Below are 14391 nucleotides of genomic sequence, written 5' to 3'. Positions count from 1 at the left end.
TTGCAGGCCTGCAGGGGGCTGTCGAAGGGCAGGACAGGTGGACCTGGCGGGTGCCTCAGCACTCACCGTAGGATACAGGACCAGTCCATTTAGATGAACTCTCAGAAGCCATCCAGCCCAAATTCCAGGCCATGGGGTTAAGTGAGCAGCCCAGGTCTCATAGACATCCAGCGATAGGGCAGACCTTGGGCTCTGAGCTCCTGAATTCCATTTCCCGTCTTTGCTTGCTCTTATATATTTTTTTATTATCTTTAAAAAGATTTAGTGAAGTGAAACAATAACAATGAAACAGAATAGAGTCCAGAAATACACCCGTGCAGGTGTGGTCAGTTACATATGACACAGGAGCCAAAGATGCACAGTGGGGAAAGGACAGTCTCTTCAACAAGTGGTGTTGAGAACACTGGACTCCCCCCCACCCCCCAGCCTTACACCATATACAAAAATCAACTCAGAAATTTAGATGTCCAATATTCCTAAAGGAACATAGTAACATATATGTAAGTTTAAGCATTATGATATTATGATTACTCTTGAACCCTCTATTTCTTATGCAAGGTCTAGATGAATATTAACTTTCTTCTCGTAGTACCTTTTTCCCTTAAAACTATTCTTCTCACTGTTCTGAATTTTGTGTATATTGTTCCCATGTCTCGACTAATAAGAAAAAAAGCTTTGCTATAGTAGTTTAAAATACACACAAACACGCGCACACGCGTTTAATTGTTCAGTATTGCTTGTTTTCGAGCTTTTTGAACGTGGCGGCACCCTGGGTAGTTCCCTCAGACTCGCTTCCCCGTCCCCGCCGCCGTCCTATTTCTGGGGTCTCTGCGTTGTTGCATGTAGCTGTAGGTCATTCATATTTTCCTCATCTCTTATGCTATTTCCCGCTTAGACCTCTCAGAATTTGGGATGACTCCCAAGTGAAGACTCCAGTTAATTCTAATTTTAACCTTTTACAAGCTGTCGTTAAACTTTCCCATGTTGCATGGCTTATGGGAAGCTTTTGGTCATTTACTAATTTAATGAGAATTAGATAGCCTTAGTCTTAGGAATTCGTAGTGAAATACTTTCAATTAAGATTAATGGAGCTAGACCATTTTACAATAGTATTTTAGTGCTTTCAGCTACATACAGTCAGAGAACCGTCTGGAAGGAAGCCTATATGCTTGCTGCTTGTACCCTTGGGAGGTGAGGTTGCGATCAGCTTATTGAGATAGAGGGCACCCAGGCACTATGGAAGGGTTAAAACAATGTCTTTTCATTTTGACTTTCTTTGGTCAAGTTGACTTCTTTTCCTAGATAATACACCGTTCAACTTCTGGTTAATCCCTTTCGAATCCCAGTATGTTCTGGATTAAAATTTCAGTGTAGCTAGGCTTATTTATATCTAAATTTGTATTTTAGTTCTCAGGAAGATTGTTAATATCCAGGTTGAGAATATTTCCACCAAAGACCAGAAGTTTTTAGGGATAATGAGTGGTCTGTGAATTAGAATTATATATGCAGTTTCCTGGGACCTTAGTTTTGATTAGAGTTTGGGAGTCTGTAGTCCCCAAAACTGATTGTTTTAAACAGGGTTTCTCAGACTTGACTCTGATGACATTTTGGCCAGGTCGCTGGGGTCTGTCCTGTATACGGTAGGGTGTTTAGAAGCATCCCTGGTCCCTACCAGGTAGATGCCAGTAGCTTTCCCTCCCTCACTGGTGACAACCAAAACTTCTCCAGTCATTTTTAGGTGTTTCCTAGGGGCCTGTGGGGAGGGCAAAATCAACCCCAGTGGAGAAGCACTAGCTCACACCTTTTTTTTTTTTTTTTTAAATATACTCTATTTTTTAGAGCAGTTTTAGGTTCACAGCAAAATTGAGCAGAAGGTACAGAGGCCGCCCACATAATCCCTGCCCCCACACACGCATGGCCTCCACCACTATCAGCATCTCTTACCAGAGTTACAGTTGATGAATTTACACTGATGCATCTTAATTGTTCAAAATCCATAGTTTAAGGGTCACTCTTGGTGGTGTAAATTCTATGGGTTTGGACAAATTTATGACACATACCTGCCATTATGGGATCATACAAAGTACTTTCACTGACCTGAAAATCCTCTGCTCTGCTTAGTCATCCCTCCCTCTCCTCCACCCTGTGGCAACCACTGATCTTTTTACTGTTTCCATAGTTTTGCCTTTTCCAGAATGTTGTATTGTTGGACTCTAACCTTTTCAAATCGGCTTCTTTCACTTAGCAGCATACACTTAAGGTTGTTCCATGACTTTCCCTGGCTTGATGGCGCATCTGTTTTTCGCACTGCATAATGTGCTGTTGTCCGGATGTACCACAGTTTGTTTATCCACTCACCTACCGAAGGGCATCTTAATTGCGTCCAGGTTTTGGCAGTTATGAATAAAGCTGCCATAAATATTTGCGTACAGGTTTTTGTGTGGACATAAGTTTTCAGTTCTTTTGAGTAAATACCAAGGGGTGTGATTGTTGGATTATAAAGTAAGAGTATGTTTCATTTTGTAAGAAAACACCAACCTATCTTTGAAAGTGGCTGCACCATTTTGCATTTCCACCAGCAGTGAGTCAGAGCTCCAGTCGTTCCGCATGTCCTTGTCAGCATTTGGTATTGTCAGTTCTGGATTTTGGCCATTCTAGTAAGTGTGTGGTGTATCTCACTGTTGTTTTATTTTACATTTCTATGGTGACATACGATGTTGAGCAGTATTTCATATGCTTATTTGCCATCTGTATATCTTCTTTGGTGAGGTGTTTTTTAAGGTCCTTGGCCATGAGTTTACATCTTTAAACTAGTTCGACTTGAATCATTTAGGGTTTTCTCTTGTACAGCCGAGGGGGCATATAACTATTTATGGACACCTAAATTGGAGCTAAGTGTTCCAGTATAAACACTTAGCTCCAATTTAGAGCAACAGGAAAGACTTTAGGGTTGGGCAGAATGTTATAAAATATTTATATTTTAAAATATTTTCAGAATGCTTAAAACATGTATTTACATGCATTCAGAAGATACTCACACATACTGCTATGTATTAAACAGTTCACAGGTATTAACAAAATCATTGCAACAACCCTATGAAGTAGATATTTTCTATTTTATAGATACATAGAGACTCACAGAGGCTAAGAACTTATGCCCAAGGTCATAAGTTAATGAATGGCAGAACTAGGAATTGAATATCAGTCTCTCTAGTGTCAGATGAGCTAATTTGTGTTCTCGACCCTAGAAGTAGTGTTAAAATGTCTTCTCGTGCCAGCGGGCCACACCCACGTCACTGTGGCCTTGGCTGGCATAGAAGGCATGGCACAAGCAGGGAAGTCTTGGTTGCTAGAATGTTTCACTAAGCAAAACAAGTGCTACAGGGTTTCTGGGTGTGTGTGTGTCTGTGTGTGTTTCTTTGCAACATAGCCAGTGTGTGTCCCAGAATGTCACTGATAACCATCATGAGTAAGAGACAGGTTGTTTTTTCTTTTTTCCTTTTTGAAAAACAGCCTGCTGTACATGTCATCTCAGTTACCTGAAAATGAAGTTCTGCTGATTATCTTACTGTGTTATGTCTCTAGTGACTATAAAGTGGGCCTTTGTCCCACATCCTGCTTAAAGTTCATATACCTGGAGTGTAGATGGTCATATTCAAAGGTTATGTTTCATAATAGCCAAATCCTGGCATTTCCAGGATTATTTTCTATATTTTATGAAAATTCTTTAGCTTATTGTTTAGGGCTTTTAAAAATCCTGAGATTGTTCTGAGCAGAGCAGTTTCAAGAGACAAGATGAGATAGTGCTTCTGATTGGTTGTGTTGGGGACTCCATCTGCCTGATGTGCTCTTAATCTGCACCGTTTTACCTGGCCCACCTTTCTCACCTTCCTTCTCGTTGCTCCTGCCGTCTGTGTAATGGCCCACTCTGCACTGAACTTCCCACCCCTCCCCCAGTTCATGTCTTCTTCTCCCCATGATTTATCACATATTATGGTGACAGGTACACGGTGTCCTCAGGAAATATTCGCAGTGTGAATATTAAATGAGGAGACTGTTGTGAAGCACACAGTGCATAGCTTAAAGAAGGTGCCTAGTGAACGAGGGTTATCTGTATTTTCCCAGGCCTCCTCGGCAGCAGCGACCCCAGAGTATTGCCTTGTAGTCCACTCTGCCAGCTCAAGTGAGCTCTTGGCTATGAGTGATTGAGGTCTTGGTCTATTTCGCAAGGGCGTGGCACCTGAGAAAAGGTACCAAGCTTTAGGTGAATGAATGAAACACTTAACTTTTGCATGTATCTTGCCACTTGTTCTTTGCGTGGCTTTGTCCTTGGCTTGGAGTTCGTCAAGGAACCTGGCCTGGTGGTGTTACCTGTTTAAATCTAAGTTACAGCAAAGGATAAAGACTCATCTGCTCTTTGAGCATGCTCATTGCAGAACCAGGTGAGAGTTACTACATCTGCCTTTCCCACGATCTGCCAAGTTGGAGAAAGAAAGGCAGTGAAGCTTTGAGGTATGCATGGAACAGCGCCGCTTTCTTAACTGTCTGGCCTGCTCCCGCTTCAAGTATCTCTCGGATACCTCGACTTGACACAGACACTGTGGTCAGAGAGAGACTAGCAGTCAGAGGGCCCACTGCCGGCCTGTTTGGTCTTCGAATACCCTGGGCAGGCTGAGACTGCAGGAATGCTTGCGAGAAAGGGGTTTTGAAGGTTTCTGCTGGCAAAATGACTTAGGCATTTCTGTTTCTTCTTTCACAGAGTGATCAGCAGCTGGACTGTGCCTTGGACTTAATGAGGCGCCTGCCGCCACAGCAAATCGAGAAAAACCTCAGCGACCTGATCGACCTGGTACGTGCCTCGTTTGTGTGGTTTCATCGGGGCTGTGGCTCCTGATTGGTTGCTTTTGTGTACCTTTTTCCATGCAGAATTCAAAATGCACGAGAAACCTTCTCTCCCGCCAGACGTCCCTGGGTTACGAGATTCCTCCAGACAGAGAGATGAGTTTCATATAGTCTTAATTTCAGCGCCCCTATGTTAATAAAGCCCAAGCAAGGTAGGACGTCTAAAGTTGATCGTAACCTGTCCCTTTCCCCCTTTCCCCGACTGCCTTGTTCTCAGTTTCTAGAAAGCTCACTTTCGGGCGTTGATGAAGAGGCCCCACGCGTCCAGCAGGCATTCGACAGTGTATGCTGCTCAGTTTTGTTAGTCTCTGCCGCTGTGGAGGTTTCTCTGACCAAAGCCGTGTGAAAATCTACCCTGTAAAATGCTTCAAAGGCTTCACGTCTAGTTCGAAACGGCATAAAACACAAAAGTCAGCTTTCGAAGACCTCATCACATCTATTTTTCAAATATGTCATTTTTTTTTAGATTCCAAATGATTTTTTTAAAAGTCTCAAAATGATGCCTCAGAATAAGTGGCACCATAACATTATTTGAAAATGCTCACAGTATTTAAAAACATCTAGAAAGCTGTGAAAAATAATGAAAAGAAGTAAACTAAAATAAAATCAGGCCCCAAGAGGCCAAGTGAGTCCCTGCATCATTTGGCTAGAGAGTTCTGGCTCTGGAACCTGGACTCTGAGTCTGGTCCTCTCTTCTTTTCCTGTGTCCCATATCTTTTTGGGTATAATTATCTGTTGCCAACCCTGGCTCATCTATGAGGTATCTTTTAAAATAGTAGTTTGGAAACTTGTTCGATGTGCTGTAGTGGTATATTTAATTTTATTGTGTGATTTCAGAACGATTTACTAGTAAAAAAAAATTATTGCAGGAGACGCCTGTCATTCACAGATAAAACTCTTCACAGCAGCCTATAAGGTCCAAAGTACAGCTATTTCTATATTTATAAGGACACAGACTCCCAGTTGAGAGGCAGCTGTGTGAGACAGAGTAGAACCGTTTGGAGGATTTGTGGGCTTACTGTTTTTTATGTGTAATAATTCAGGAAGTGAGAAGAAGGTGGTTTTTTGAGATAAATGGTCCTGACAAGAAATCCAGCCACAGGTACTTGTGATGGAAGCAAAGAGAATAGAAAATGTGATGATTCCTGGCTAGACAAATAGACCTTTTAGATGAGTATGAAAGACTAGAAGGTTGGATTGTGGTGCAAATGAACCTACTATATATATGCTGAGAATCCAGAGTCACAAACCAGGAGAGGGAGGTGATGTAAATCAGTAACGTGGACCTGGTGTGTAAGGGCATATGACCAGCACGCCCATCTGAGAGGACAGTGGCCCCTTTGCGCCGGCCACTTGTTGCCTTGTGATAACCTTGTGGGCTGTGATAACCTATCGCTTGTTTTCACATTTTTCCGGAGGAACCATACATTTGGGATTTTATGTGAAATATCCTGATTTTAAACATAAGCCCAAACATTGGATTGGTTTGATCTGATTTTGTGTAGAGTTTGGACGTGTGTGGGAAATGTGAGTTTTGGGGATGGGGGGTCGGAGAAAACAGTCTTTGTTGGGAAACAATGAAAATACAAAGTCGGATAGGTAGGCGGTGTCTTTGAAAGTCAGAAGGAGGGTTTGAGCTTGGTGTGGTGACTGTCACCATCAGTCCCCTTCCTGAGCTTCATGTGCAACACGCTGTGCTGAACCGTTTACTTACATGTCCTTATTTACCTCTCAGCAGTCCTGTAAGGCAGTGCCGCAGATGCAAGCCGCAAAGGGCCCAACGCCTCCGTTTTCCCAAAATTTTGAACCAACCGAAGGGGAAAAAGGGGGAAAACCGAAAGGTTGAACAAAACCCCAAATTGGGCAACCTCAAAAAACTCCGTTTCCTTTAAAACCAACCGGAAAGTATGCTCGGCTGAGTTTAGATTTAGTTTGCCAATTTAGTTATTACTGCATTTTAGAAATAAACCAAACATAGAAGTAAATGATGAGCAAATTTTTCTCAGTAGACTCTTCTTGGTGTTTAACAGGCTATTTTGTTCTTATGGCAACTAAAGTGTCTTACTACAGCTGTGTGTTTTCTGTGTGATCCCCTCGTCACTTTTTATTTCAGAGACGTGCACATTGCTGCTTTTTTTATGGAAACCTGGTCAGCTGGTTTCCCTTGCTGCACGTGCCAGTCGTACTTGGGCTCGGCAGGGAAAGCGCAGCAGTGACGGTGAGTGGAGGAGGGCGTCAGTCAGCAGCTGTTGTTCACCTTAGCCAGACACCGGGTGAGGCCGATCAGCCCTGAGGTTGAGTTTGCAGGCGGGTGCTGGACCTAGGTTGGAATGCCACATGGTGTCTGTCCCTGATACGTGATGCAGTATGACACATCCCATAGATTACTGCCAGAGTGCTCTGTTTTTCCATTTGAACTTCATCTTCTGGAGAGGCGGCTGGAGAGGGGCTGGCGGCAGGTCTCGGTTGCAGGTAGCTAACACCGGTTGGATGCTCGCTGTGTGTCCCGCCTGAGCTGGATGCTTCTCTGCGCGTGACCATTTCCTCACATTTTCATAATTCCCCTGAAATGTACACGTGACCATGTCACCTTTTTCAGATGATGTAGACTCTGAGGAGGAAGTGAGGGTGGTGGCCTGGCGAAGCAGCACCAGGAAACCCCGTTTCCTTTGCTGGGGTGCCTGCCGGGTGCCTTTGGGTTCAGTCATTTTAAACTCAGAGCCCCAGATCAAATATGGTATGTCTTCTTGATGTGCTAGTCTTACCTCTTTGGGGGCAAAAGTTAAATAATTTAATTCATCAAAACAGATGTATTATGGAGAATAATTTAAAATTCACATAATTTAAAAAAAAAACAAACACCTAGAGACTTGAAAGACATTCGCTTCTGAGAGCCATGCCACTCGGTTGAGCAGTTCACTTCTGTCCACTGCTTCCGTGGGAGGCCGGACAGGCGCCGACTCCCCCTCACTGGTAGTTTGGAGTCCAGCCTTGGGCCCCATCGCCCTCCTAAGGCTGAACAAGAGGCCGTGATGGATTCCCATCGTCCAGAATGGACTGGGGAATCGGTATTCTCATTAATTTTTTAATTTGAAGTATGATGAATGTCAGAGTGGAAATGGAGCATGACTTTTCAACGAATTAGAATCTGGTAAAGCATGCCTCATTAAAGCTATATTGACATACTTCAGAAGCCACTTTTTGATTAATAGTCTTGCTTCAAGGTCCTTGCTTTGCACCATAGTGTGTGTGTAGGGGGCTTTCGTACTGATTTTGTCCTGGATCCTATGACCAGTCCTAGAAATCACTTCTTTGAATGTTTTCCTTTAATTGCTGCTATTTTTCTTCTATTTTCCTTGGGAATGACAGGTTTTGTTTTGTTTTTGTTTTCTTTTTAACTAGGTTTGCAAAATTCTCATATTCCTGAAAGACTTGGTCGGTACCGAGTGTACTGCTCTGGTTCCTAAGTTCTCTTGCAGTTTTAGTTTCTTCCCAAAGCTGTGATTTCAGAGCACTCACCCTGTCAGGGGCCCAGCTAGAAGCAGTGTATCCTTTGTTTCTTGTAATCTGGGATCAGTCAGATGTTTTCAAAGCCGCTAAAGCACTGCCCGGTGCAAATTGCAGTCATTCCTCCCATGCTCACCTGTCTAAAATAATGAAGGGGAGGTGGTTGTTTTCAAGAAAAGTCTCCAATTTTAAGACGGACAAGAATGTTGGGATTTGCCAGCGTTTCCCGCGAAGGGAATGGCCTCGCTTAGATGTCGGAGCCAGAGAGCTGTAGGGGAATGTACCCAGTCCACCAGTGGTTCGATTACAGAATCGTATTAAAGAGAAATGTGGCGTATGCTTGGCACCTAGGTCAGGGCAGCCCAATTTATCATGCCAGATCAGCTTGTTTTCTTTTTCTTCTCGGCATCAGAGCTTTTGCTGCCCTGGGATTACAATGCATGCTCTGATTGGTAGGGAACGACCTTCCTTTGCAGATGGCCAGAATATCATTTTATTACACATTAATCCCGTTGTACTAGAGTGAAGCCAGCCGAAATCCTTTGTTAAGCTGTTTCAGAAATACCCACACGCCCACGTGGGCCAAGAACCCTAGGATGTTAGGATGCTCCCTTGGTTTCCCAAACTTTGACCTTCTGTGGCTTTGTCGTGCACACTGGCAGCAATGGCCGGGGTGTATTTTGAGCCCTGAGCTGAGGAAGGAGTGTGTTTCTGCAAACTGGCACCCAGCAGGCCCTCCATCCTTTGCCTTTTTAAGAGCAAACCAAAAATAGCCCTAAATCCATTTAACCAGGCAGAAAAGTCTCTTCACTGGTCAGTTCATGTTTTAAAATTCCTTCTCTCTTCTTTGCTTTAGTCGCCCAAAGGTCCATCTCTTGGGTGTCCCCAGACTTTACTCAAGCAAGGGGAAAGACATTAGAACAGGGAAAGCACCCAAGCTATATAGCCAGGCCTGCGGGTTAGAGGCGAGAGACACATCGGATGCTCTGACCAGGGAATTGATAACTAGTGATCAGTTTTCATTTTAGCATATTCTTCTTTTTAGCAGCCAGAATTGCCCTCCAGAGATAGAAACAGCCAGCTGAGCTGCGTGCAGGGCTTTGCACTGCCGGTCTCAGCAGCGCCTTCACTCTGCACAGCTCACAAAAGTTGTCTGGCTCTCGTCGGGTAGGGTGGTGTCTGCAAAGGAGCGTGAGGCCTTGACAGAAGGCCGGAGTGTGTGGGGTGCATTTGGGCATTGGGGCTAAGTGAGCGAGTGAGTGAACGGAGACCTCACAGCTTCCGGGTCCAGGAACCTGCTCTCCATGAAGCTCCCACACACTGTGAATAATAAAATTAAGACAAAGATTATGTTTAATAGTTCATTAATATTACTGATTATAGGATTTCTGCCAAGCATTGTTACTTAGTTTTCAGTGTCTAATAGTTGAACGAATGAAATCTGGAAATTATTTTTCCAGTGACAGCTGTGTGGAATGAGGCCTCAAACTCAGTTCCATTCCCAGGTGATGAAAACGTGCTGGGCCTGGGGTCCCAAGACGCCGCCCCTACCCTTGGGGGCCTTGAAGGCCAGATGTGATCTGGTTTATCTGTGTTCGAGAGGGAGCAGGCATGTTTTCTCTCCTGGTTCCGCATTATTGTTGCCATTTAAAACAGTCTCATACCAGCACTTTTTCTTCCTTTATTTCAAAGGCAACGTTTAAAATGTCCTCTCTTTTCTGAAGTTGCCTTAGCCGAGATAGGTGAGAAGTTAACAGGTTCAGTCGATGTTTGCTGAGCACCCCCTGTGAGCGAGGCACTGTGCTCAGCCCCAGGATGAAATGCAGCCTTTACTCCTTGGTGCGCCTTCCACAGGAAAAATATAGGGATCTTAAAACATGATCGTGATAAGAATGACCTCGGTTGGAGTCTTTCAGCCCATTGATCTACGCAGTGACTATCAAGAGCCGCAGAACCGAGTTATTCTTTTTGTATTTAGCATCTACGTGCCAGACACCCTTCTAGGTGCTGGGGGTACAGAATAAAAGGCCTTGCTCCACAGAGCTGACATTTATTTAGTGGAAAATTCAGGGAGGATTTTCTGGAAGGAGGAAGATGGGGTTGTGGCCAGCTTTGCACTCTATTATCTTTTGAACAACTACACGGCTGGCATATTCGTTTGTCTTTGCTTTTGAGTAAAGGTGTTTTAATGGCTGTGCCCAGCTAGCACTGACTATTGGTTGCCTTCTCCTCTGACTCATTGCTGGCTACCTTTCACCTGGCCACTCTTCTCAGATTGTTTCCTTAAAGTAGTCATTCCTACTTTAAGAGGAGAACAAATACAAACGTTTGGAGTCCGGGAGGCAAATCCAAAAGTGGCTGCCTCGAGTAGAGAATTTTATGTTTTGTCTTTTTAGAAATTGTGTTCCAATTTATAACAGGCCCATATGAAAGACATTTTAATATTAAAAGAATGCTATTTCCACCAAAGCCTCGAGTCAAATTGATGCTCCAGGAATGTGTGCCCTGTCGCCCTGGGGAAAGAGCTTTGCGGGGTCTCACTCTGGAAGCCAGTTTGGAGATGCTTAGCTGGGCTTTGTGCCTGGGCCTCTCAGAGGGGGTGGGGCTCCCCCATGGCGCACACCGGTGATGCACACTGCTGGTGCCTGTGGAGTCCTGTCAGCTGGGGCCTGCTCTGTAGCCCCACCAAGCAAGGAGAGGTCTGTGCTGCACCCCATCTGCTGGTACCTAGGGAAATGCCCTGTGGGTTTATGTCAGAGGTGGGGAACTTGGCTTTCCTTCTCCCATTTGTTAGATGGTTTGTCCGGAAGTATTCTCTCCCAGGCCGGATACTCTCTCTGGAACAGGAGCAGGGGAATGGATTGAATAATTGGTAATTATGCAACAACCCTTGCACAGTTGTGCTGATGTTTCTGAGCTTATTCTGAGCTTTCCTGCAGGCGACACTGTGCTGCAGTTCCCCTTTTACAAGGGAAAAAAGCATTCCAGCCAAGGGCCTCCAGCAGTATTTTAATGAACTCCATTCCTTGGAAAGTTGTGGTGAGCCTTTTCATGCAAGTGCTTGCTCTTTGAATGGACTGCAGCTGTGGTGACTAATGACTAAAGCAAGGGAGAGCGAGAAAGCAGACCCTGGACTCTTAGGAGCTAAACTGGCTCTCTGTTCCCTGCCCAGGGCTGCCTCTCCAGAGGGTCGGGGCCTTTCGTGACCCCACTCCGTTGCTGAGAGAAGGACTCTGCCATCTAATGGCACAGCCTCTGATTCGTGTCAAGGTGACAGGTAGCCCTTCTAAACTAGGACAAAATAGTGCAATTTGCTTAGAGGAAGGAAATGGGGCTTACTGGGGTGCCCTCACCTGACCTGCTCCCCCAGAGATACGGCCAGAAGTTATTTGAAGTTCTCATAAGTTCTGTTTTATGCAGAATAATAGACCCCATTGATTCAATTAAGAATGAGATGCATTACCTCCTGTGTAAACAGTCCAGAAAATTAAAACTTGAAACCAAATGAATGAAGAAGAAAGTACAGGAATCATTTGCTGTGTGTGTGTGTATGTGTGTTCGTTCGTTGGTTCGTTCGTTCGTTCCTTGGGGAGCAGAGACTATTTCTAGGAGACTAATAAGTCCACTGGTCCTGAATAGTTCTGGAACAGTAGCATAGATTACCCATCATGGCGAGGAGCTTGGAATTCTCTAAAGCTGGGTAATTTGAAAGTCCCCCATCACCTTTAATATCAACCACCTACTATGCTTTTGTTATTCAAAGATCGTTATGAAGTTCAAAGTGAGATAATTTTTTGTTTTGTCTCAGATTTAGAGTTTGACTCTGCCCTCTTTTCATTCTTCATAAAACCTTTTGCAGTGAATGACACGGAAAAATAAATAGCTTTAGTGGCAATTCATCAGATGTCAGAAGCATTAATATATATAGGCCTCATTATTAATACATTTTTATCCATCACCTTGTTTAATCTTCAGAGCCACTCTGTAAAGTGGGAGGCTCCCTTTTCATAGCTGAGGAAGCTGAGGACATCTCAGAGTCCTCTAGCTGATATGTGACTGAGGGGAAAGTCAAACCCAGCTACTGATTCCAGCTTATTGTCCCCGTTACAATATTTCCTGCTAAAGCTAAATCATTTTAAAGGTGAAACTATAAAAGAAATTTGTGATGAGGGCAGGGTATCACCATGGAACTTGTAATTACCTCAGGGGAAAAAAGACTTTTAAAATTTCTCTTCCTGCCTCTGGTGCTAGGAAGCTGTGTCAGAGCCCAGGAGGCAAGAAACCGTTTCCTGGTCCCGCCCACCTGGCTGGTGGGGACAGTGGGCTCAGTGGGAATGAGGTGCAGAGGTGAAGCCTTCTTCAACTAACTCCTGCTGTCCCCCAACACATGCGCACGCACGTGCGCACGCACACACACACACAATGCATTTGTGTGTGTGTGTGTGTGTGTGTGTGTGTTGCAGGAGGGGGGCACTCTTTAAAAAAGCATTCTGCCAAACACAAGTAATATGTCATTATTTCTTCTTTCAGTTAATAAAACCAAATGTAAAAACTTAGAGAAAGCAAGTTTTTATATTGCAAGAACTAACAGTATGGGTCAGTAAGGTGACTGCCTTTAAATCAAAGGTACCAAAATCAGCATAAACCACTTAGAATATATAAAGTGCGGGGGTTTGGAGGACAAGATCCCATTGGTAACAGCAGAACAACATACTACCTAGAAATGAGTTCCCCAAGGGGCAGGAGGGCTGAGTGTGAAGATACCCCCGAACTCCGACCCGAGGATGAAAGGCAGTGGAGGCCCTGGGCTCAGAAACAGGCCCAGTAAAGAACTCAGGGTAATAGCGCAAGTGATTCCATATTTCACTGTGAGGAAATAATGGATTGTTGAATAAAAATGCTGAAACTCATAATTTTGAAGGAAAGCAAGCTAAACTTCTGTTGCACAGCACGTACCCATACTCCTAGTGAACTGAAGAGTTCATATTAAATGAACAAGAAAGAACCAGAGGGAAAACGTCAGTGATTTCAAATTTTACTTAAAAGCATAAGCAAAGTAAAATTAAAAGGCAAAGAACAAACTGCTTATGGCAAAGAATATATCTCCTAAAATTTTCAGAAAATACCTCCTGAGGTTGCCAGTGTCCTTGTCCTCACTGGACAGAAGCAGCAGCAGAGGCTTTGGCAACTTGTCCGAGGTCACCAGGCAGTGGTAGAGCCAGGCTTTGAACCCCAGCAGTCTGACTCCAGGTTCTCAACCACAGTATGCTGCTGCCTTCTCCAACAAGAAAAGTAGGAACACGGTGTTGGAGCACGGAGGTAGCAGGCACGCAGGGGTTTCACGGAGGAGGCAGTGCACATAAACCTGTTTGTCCTTATTAGTGAGAGAAATGCACAATGAAGCAAGATAGGATGGAAAAGTCTCCTTCACCGATGACCCCTCTTTTCTGCTCAGTGGATGGATCATATCTCCTCTGGGATGCAGCCTACACTTTTCCTCACTTTGATGGGATTGGTCAGCTCACCTTGGCATTGAGTCTCCTGAGGAACAAAGACAGCGAGTGAGCCATTGAGGGAGCATGGCACCATCCGTATTGTCACATTAAAAGCCAAGACCAGTTTTCCTTTACCCCGTCATTTCTCTAACTCACTTTCATGGAATCCACTTTGGAAAACATTGGTTTTTCAGAAAGGTTTGTAACCTGCCCCTTAGGTGATCTGGAGTCTACACACTTTTTGGCAGTGGCCCTAAGTGTGATGTTAGCTAAGTTTTAAATTTTCATTACTGTTTGGTAAAATGGCATAGAAAGAAACGTAGCTTCCCTTGTTTTTTTTTTTTTTTTTCCATATAAGGCACTACTTCAGAAAACTTTTAGCTCTTTCAGAAGGGAGGGGAAAAGCGTTGTGTGCATTAAGCAGATCTTATTGGAACTCAGGCACCCTGAGTCATAGCTTGGGTCTGCCTCTTGCTTGCTTCATGAT

General features: G+C 44.2%; 1 protein-coding gene across 1 annotated transcript in view; it reads left to right on the top strand.

Annotated features, from left to right (window-relative positions):
• Positions 1–4736: 4736 nt before the first annotated feature.
• CAPZB (capping actin protein of muscle Z-line beta subunit) overlaps positions 4737–14391 on the top strand; it is a 71908-nt gene continuing 62253 nt past the window's right edge. Inside the window, exon 1 of the mRNA XM_011357498.2 lies at positions 4737–4849. Coding sequence (XP_011355800.1) covers positions 4793–4849 — 57 coding nt within the window. The 5' untranslated portion in view covers positions 4737–4792. The remainder of the gene's footprint in view (positions 4850–14391) is intronic.

Source organism: Pteropus vampyrus, unplaced genomic scaffold (genome assembly GCF_000151845.1).
Source record: "Pteropus vampyrus isolate Shadow unplaced genomic scaffold, Pvam_2.0 Scaffold36, whole genome shotgun sequence".
Classification (NCBI taxonomy): domain Eukaryota; kingdom Metazoa; phylum Chordata; class Mammalia; order Chiroptera; family Pteropodidae; genus Pteropus; species Pteropus vampyrus.
Note: the sequence above shows the minus strand (reverse complement) of the source record. Positions and strands in the feature narration are given on the sequence as shown.